Below are 7404 nucleotides of genomic sequence, written 5' to 3' on the forward strand. Positions count from 1 at the left end.
TGAGTGTGAGTGTGAGAGTGTGAGTGTGAGTGTGAGTGTGTGTGAGTGTGTGAGTGCGAGTGTGTGAGTATGAGTGCGAGTGTGTGTGAGTATGAGTATGAGTATGAGTATGAATGTGAGTGTGAGTGTGTGTGTGTGTGTGAGTGAGTCAGTGTGTGAGTGTGTGAGTGTGTGAGTGTGCGAGTATGAGTGTGAGTGTGCGAGTGTGAGTGAGTGTGAGAGTGTGAGTGTGAGTGAGTGCGAGTGTGTGAGTATGAGTATGAGTATGAGTATGAGTATGAGTATGAGTATGAGTATGAGTATGAGTATGAGTATGAGTATGAGTATGAGTATGAGTATGAGTATGAGTATGAGTATGAGTATGAGTATGAGTATGAGTATGAGTATGAGTATGAGTATGAGTATGAGTATGAGTATGAGTATGAGTATGAGTATGAGTATGAGTATGAGTATGAGTATGAGTATGAGTATGAGTATGAGTATGAGTATGAGTATGAGTATGAGTATGAGTATGAGTATGAGTATGAGTATGAGTATGAGTATGAGTATGAGTATGAGTATGAGTATGAGTATGAGTATGAGTATGAGTATGAGTATGAGTATGAGTATGAGTATGAGTATGAGTATGAGTATGAGTATGAGTATGAGTATGAGTATGAGTATGAGTATGAGTATGAGTATGAGTATGAGTATGAGTATGAGTATGAGTATGAGTATGAGTATGAGTATGAGTATGAGTATGAGTATGAGTATGAGTATGAGTATGAGTATGAGTATGAGTATGAGTATGAGTATGAGTATGAGTATGAGTATGAGTATGAGTATGAGTATGAGTATGAGTATGAGTATGAGTATGAGTATGAGTATGAGTATGAGTATGAGTATGAGTATGAGTATGAGTATGAGTATGAGTATGAGTATGAGTATGAGTATGAGTATGAGTATGAGTATGAGTATGAGTATGAGTATGAGTATGAGTATGAGTATGAGTATGAGTATGAGTATGAGTATGAGTATGAGTATGAGTATGAGTATGAGTATGAGTATGAGTATGAGTATGAGTATGAGTATGAGTATGAGTATGAGTATGAGTATGAGTATGAGTATGAGTATGAGTATGAGTATGAGTATGAGTATGAGTATGAGTATGAGTATGAGTATGAGTATGAGTATGAGTATGAGTATGAGTATGAGTATGAGTATGAGTATGAGTATGAGTATGAGTATGAGTATGAGTATGAGTATGAGTATGAGTATGAGTATGAGTATGAGTATGAGTATGAGTATGAGTATGAGTATGAGTATGAGTATGAGTATGAGTATGAGTATGAGTATGAGTATGAGTATGAGTATGAGTATGAGTATGAGTATGAGTATGAGTATGAGTATGAGTATGAGTATGAGTATGAGTATGAGTATGAGTATGAGTATGAGTATGAGTATGAGTATGAGTATGAGTATGAGTATGAGTATGAGTATGAGTATGAGTATGAGTATGAGTATGAGTATGAGTATGAGTATGAGTATGAGTATGAGTATGAGTATGAGTATGAGTATGAGTATGAGTATGAGTATGAGTATGAGTATGAGTATGAGTATGAGTATGAGTATGAGTATGAGTATGAGTATGAGTATGAGTATGAGTATGAGTATGAGTATGAGTATGAGTATGAGTATGAGTATGAGTATGAGTATGAGTATGAGTATGAGTATGAGTATGAGTATGAGTATGAGTATGAGTATGAGTATGAGTATGAGTATGAGTATGAGTATGAGTATGAGTATGAGTATGAGTATGAGTATGAGTATGAGTATGAGTATGAGTATGAGTATGAGTATGAGTATGAGTATGAGTATGAGTATGAGTATGAGTATGAGTATGAGTATGAGTATGAGTATGAGTATGAGTATGAGTATGAGTATGAGTATGAGTATGAGTATGAGTATGAGTATGAGTATGAGTATGAGTATGAGTATGAGTATGAGTATGAGTATGAGTATGAGTATGAGTATGAGTATGAGTATGAGTATGAGTATGAGTATGAGTATGAGTATGAGTATGAGTATGAGTATGAGTATGAGTATGAGTATGAGTATGAGTATGAGTATGAGTATGAGTATGAGTATGAGTATGAGTATGAGTATGAGTATGAGTATGAGTATGAGTATGAGTATGAGTATGAGTATGAGTATGAGTATGAGTATGAGTATGAGTATGAGTATGAGTATGAGTATGAGTATGAGTATGAGTATGAGTATGAGTATGAGTATGAGTATGAGTATGAGTATGAGTATGAGTATGAGTATGAGTATGAGTATGAGTATGAGTATGAGTATGAGTATGAGTATGAGTATGAGTATGAGTATGAGTATGAGTATGAGTATGAGTATGAGTATGAGTATGAGTATGAGTATGAGTATGAGTATGAGTATGAGTATGAGTATGAGTATGAGTATGAGTATGAGTATGAGTATGAGTATGAGTATGAGTATGAGTATGAGTATGAGTATGAGTATGAGTATGAGTATGAGTATGAGTATGAGTATGAGTATGAGTATGAGTATGAGTATGAGTATGAGTATGAGTATGAGTATGAGTATGAGTATGAGTATGAGTATGAGTATGAGTATGAGTATGAGTATGAGTATGAGTATGAGTATGAGTATGAGTATGAGTATGAGTATGAGTATGAGTATGAGTATGAGTATGAGTATGAGTATGAGTATGAGTATGAGTATGAGTATGAGTATGAGTATGAGTATGAGTATGAGTATGAGTATGAGTATGAGTATGAGTATGAGTATGAGTATGAGTATGAGTATGAGTATGAGTATGAGTATGAGTATGAGTATGAGTATGAGTATGAGTATGAGTATGAGTATGAGTATGAGTATGAGTATGAGTATGAGTATGAGTATGAGTATGAGTATGAGTATGAGTATGAGTATGAGTATGAGTATGAGTATGAGTATGAGTATGAGTATGAGTATGAGTATGAGTATGAGTATGAGTATGAGTATGAGTATGAGTATGAGTATGAGTATGAGTATGAGTATGAGTATGAGTATGAGTATGAGTATGAGTATGAGTATGAGTATGAGTATGAGTATGAGTATGAGTATGAGTATGAGTATGAGTATGAGTATGAGTATGAGTATGAGTATGAGTATGAGTATGAGTATGAGTATGAGTATGAGTATGAGTATGAGTATGAGTATGAGTATGAGTATGAGTATGAGTATGAGTATGAGTATGAGTATGAGTGTGTGAGTGTGAGTGTGAGTGTGTGAGTGTGAGTGTGAGTGTCAGTGTGTGAGTGTGTGAGTGTGTGAGTGTGAGTGCGTGAGTGCGTGAGTGCGAGTGTGTGAGTGCGAGTGTGTGAGTATGAGTGTGTGAGCATGTTTCTCTCACCAGTGAAGTCGAAGTGCGTGTAGGAAAGCGGACAGGCCTTCCATGACGAGCAGGATCGATACGGTTAGCACAGCAAAGGCAGCAAATATAACCACCATGACGATAGAGCCCACATAACTGAGCTGCTTGAAGGAGATATGCATCACCATTGACCACAGCACCTCAGATAACTCTGAAAAATATACACGCAACATGACAAGATGCTCCACAGTAATGCCGGCAGCAGTGAAACACGCGTGAGAGCACTTACGGGCGTGAGCCAGGCTGAGGGCCCAGAGCCGCAGGTATGAGGCGGTGTTAGAGATGCACCCCAGACAATACTCGATGGTGTGAATGGCCTGGTGCATGAACACGTTCGCTGTATCAAACTCCTTACAAACAATGGCAGATGGAAAGACAGAAAACAAACATTGAGAAGATACCAAAAAAGGCAAATCCGAGGAACTTGTCATCATGAACTCATCCTCATGTGCTTCCAAACCTGCATGGCTTTGTATGTTTGTGACAGAAAGCTATCGTATGACTTCAGAGGAATAGATGCTAGCAAAGGCAAGACCATGGGTTTGATTCCCAAGGAAAGAACTGATAAAATATGTACCTTCAATGCCATGCAAGTCGCTTTTATATTTATATATAACAAGTTACATGACCTTCTATGGTACATTTTTGATTTTTCCATCTTACCTCTTCTCCTCCTCCTCTTGCATCCACCTCGTCCTGGTGAGCATTTATAGAGCCATTTTCTGCTAGCAGTGGACGTCTGTCTCCCTACGGAAGATGAGCACATAGTTATACAAACACACACAAACCACAAAAAATGTACTCGGGTCCATTCCCAAACACTTAAGCACATAAACGCAGAAGGATCGCTCACCGAAAGCGGAGTTCTCTTCCTCCTGTGTGTGATGTATTCATGCATTGGCTTCCCCAGGAGCAGCACAGGAACAGACAACACAGCCACAATCACCAGAACCTTCTGCACGACCATCTACAGACACAAAGAGACGGTCAGGTCTGTTCATTTTATGTTGAGTCTGATTAATAATGCTGGGGGAGAACTGGAAACTTGAGAGGAAACTGGTGCAAGATGCAAAGATCCTGTCATATCCAGGTCTCACTTCGGTTTAATAAACCATATTGAGACAAATCATAAACAAAAGCAGCCCATTATCGTGATATCACCATTTTCAGATGTAACCCAAGTCCCTAACAAACCATAAAGTGGAACAGACTTTATTCCGAGAGTCAAATGTCTGGTTTTGTGATACTAACTAACTACAAGTACACACCTGGTCCGTATAGAGAGGCTTGTTGTCCTTATTCTCAGTAAACAGGAACATGTCTATAAAGTGGATGAGGATGCTGGGAGCGGAGTCGGAGGTCATGGGGCCATACACCAGCCACTTATAGATCACCATGAAGATCAGGTATCCAAACAGACACAGCATGAAACACAGCTCCGGGATCAGCACCAGAAACACACTGCTGATCTCTCTGAAGTGTCTACACAGCAGCACAAAAAGAGTTTTAAGATCCATGGTTCAAATGGTAATAACATTTGCATGCTTTTTTTTATTTATTTATTTTTTTTAAGTAGAAAACTTTAGGACCGGAATGATCATTTTGAACTCTGCACATAAATATTTACTTTTAAAGGGGCCATGAATTAAGAAATCAAAATTCACCTTGATCTTTTGAGATTCAAGAGGTCATACAGATAGAAGAGGTACTACTTCATCAACGCCTCTTTATGTGATTTATGGCAAGCAGAAAATAACAACAACAGGATAACTGGACTAAAAATAACATTACTATCCAAAGGATCCTAATATTTATTTTCAACTATGTGATTGTCTCATTAGACCATTATTTGTTTGTTCAGTTCAGATACTGAACAGTAATGCCACAAAATGTAAGCCAACCTGTTAAGTGAGAGTGTTTCAGTGGCTAAAATCAGGGTAAAATCAATGAAATGGTCTTTTATTTCTAAATTATGACAGTGTTTGATCCATGTCTACCTTATTTTTATAAAACAAAAATGCAGTTGTAAAACTAAAAAAAAAAAAAAAAAGAAACCGAATTGCAGAAAACATTTCAGTGGCTAAAATCAGGGTAAAATCAATGAAATGGTCTTTTATTTCTAAATTATGACAGTGTTTGATCCATGTCTACCTTATTTTTATAAAACAAAAATGCAGTTGTAAAACTAAAAAAAAAAAAAAAAGTAACCGAATTGCAGAAAACATGAAGAAATCCTCAAGAACAGCAAAGGAAAACATACTCACATGTAGTTGAATACGGATAAACACACACCAAAGGTCATATGGATGACTCCAATAATGACAGACATCTTCATCTTATAGCTGTTGAGGAACGTCAGATGATTATTGGCCAGACCCCAAATCTGAGGGAGGTAAAGAATTAGTTAGCGTTCAGGATTTTTTTACACAACCACAATGAAGGAAGAGTATTACTCTTGGGTCGAGCCATCAAAACAAATAACAGCAGAAGAGGGTACACAGTGTCATTTCCACAGGACTTACAGGATCAATGCCAAAAGGATAAGGACCAGTGAAAACGCCAGTGACATTGGGGTCCAGCGACAGATACCGATTATTTCTGAAAGTCTCCTCACTACACACAGAGACAGAGAGAGGCTTTCAGAACTTCATATGCAATAACTTTGGCCTTATGATGAATGTGTGTGTGTGTTAGGGTTGCAAAAGAGTTGGAAAATTTCCGGTACATTTCCGGAAACTTTCCAAAAATTCCTGGAATATTCTCAAAAATCCTGGAAAGTTCCCAAAATTTCTGGAATGTTTCCTACATTTACTGGAAATTTTCCACCTTTTTGCAACCCTAGTGTGTGTATAATAACAACATGGGTACTACAACGTAAACATGGTTTATGAGGACATTTCCTGTGTCCCCGTAAAACAAAAGGCTTAAAAAAAAAAAAGAAATTCCAAAACGGTGTTTTATGAAATTCAAAAATTGCCCGTAGTTTTCTGTGAGGGGTAGGTTTAGGTGTAGGGCGATAGAAAATACAGTTTGTACAGTATAAAAGCCATTACACCTATAGAGAGTCCCTGTAAACCACAAATGCAAGTGTGTGCGTGTCGTACGTCCAGTTGTAGTATTCTGCATTGGGCCGGATGTGCCATCCTGATGAGAAGGTGCTGAGGCCCCTGCTGAAACACTCGTTGTAAATGGCTCCAGTATAGATAGAAAACAGCCCCATCAACAAAATGAGATATCGGCCTCCAAACATCATCTGCCAGATCTGACACACAAGAGACCCCAATAAATCAGTACGACGTAATGCACAGCGGTTGTGCTTTATTTTCATGTTTGCATAATATCCAATATTTTTGTGGATGGATGATTACAGCATTTCACTAGATTGTATTAAGAAGCGTTTGCAAACACTTAAAGCAGGGGTGTCCAATCCTGCTCCTGGGGGGCCACTTTACTGCAGAGTTTAGCTACAACACAAATGCTAGGAGGTTTCTAGGCTGCGTTCCACCTCGTTTTTTCATGCCCTTCCTTTGCTAACTTCCCTCCGTCTCGCTGACTCGGATGTTTGTCATTGATTAAAGGGATAGTTCACCCAAAAATTAAAATGTGATGTTTATCTGCTTACACCCAGGGCATCCAAGATGTAGGTGACTTTGTTTCTTCAGCAGAACACAGATGATGATTTTTAACTCAAACCGTTGCAGTCTGTCAGTCATATAATGGAAGTGAATGGGAATCACGGCTTTGAGAGTCAAAAAAACATACACAAACAAAACCAAATTAAACCCTGCGGCTCGTGACGATACATTGATGTGTAAAGACACGAAACGATCGGTCTGTGCAAGACTTATAAGTGCATTACCGCCACCTATCTCTCAAATGGACCATTGACACTCTATCTACAATCTCAATTAGGAGTGTCAATGGTCCATTTGAGAGATAGGTGGCGGTAATGCACTTATAAGTCTGCGATC

The 7404-nt window shown here is 38.1% G+C and overlaps 1 protein-coding gene across 1 annotated transcript in view; it reads right to left on the bottom strand.

Moving 5' to 3' along the window:
* Positions 1-7404, bottom strand: part of LOC107733440 (V-type proton ATPase 116 kDa subunit a-like) — an 18593-nt gene that overhangs the window by 1541 nt on the left and 9648 nt on the right. The window contains exons 11-18 of the mRNA XM_016545057.1: positions 6538-6695; positions 5956-6046; positions 5698-5816; positions 4702-4915; positions 4287-4400; positions 4097-4180; positions 3663-3783; positions 3413-3584 (exon numbers count right to left, since the gene is read on the bottom strand). Of these exons, the coding sequence (XP_016400543.1) occupies positions 3413-3584; positions 3663-3783; positions 4097-4180; positions 4287-4400; positions 4702-4915; positions 5698-5816; positions 5956-6046; positions 6538-6695 (1073 nt within the window). The remainder of the gene's footprint in view (positions 1-3412; positions 3585-3662; positions 3784-4096; positions 4181-4286; positions 4401-4701; positions 4916-5697; positions 5817-5955; positions 6047-6537; positions 6696-7404) is intronic.

The sequence above is a fragment of the Sinocyclocheilus rhinocerous genome, unplaced genomic scaffold (genome assembly GCF_001515625.1).
Source record: "Sinocyclocheilus rhinocerous isolate Xijiao unplaced genomic scaffold, SAMN03320098_v1.1 scaffold460, whole genome shotgun sequence".
NCBI lineage: Eukaryota > Metazoa > Chordata > Actinopteri > Cypriniformes > Cyprinidae > Sinocyclocheilus > Sinocyclocheilus rhinocerous.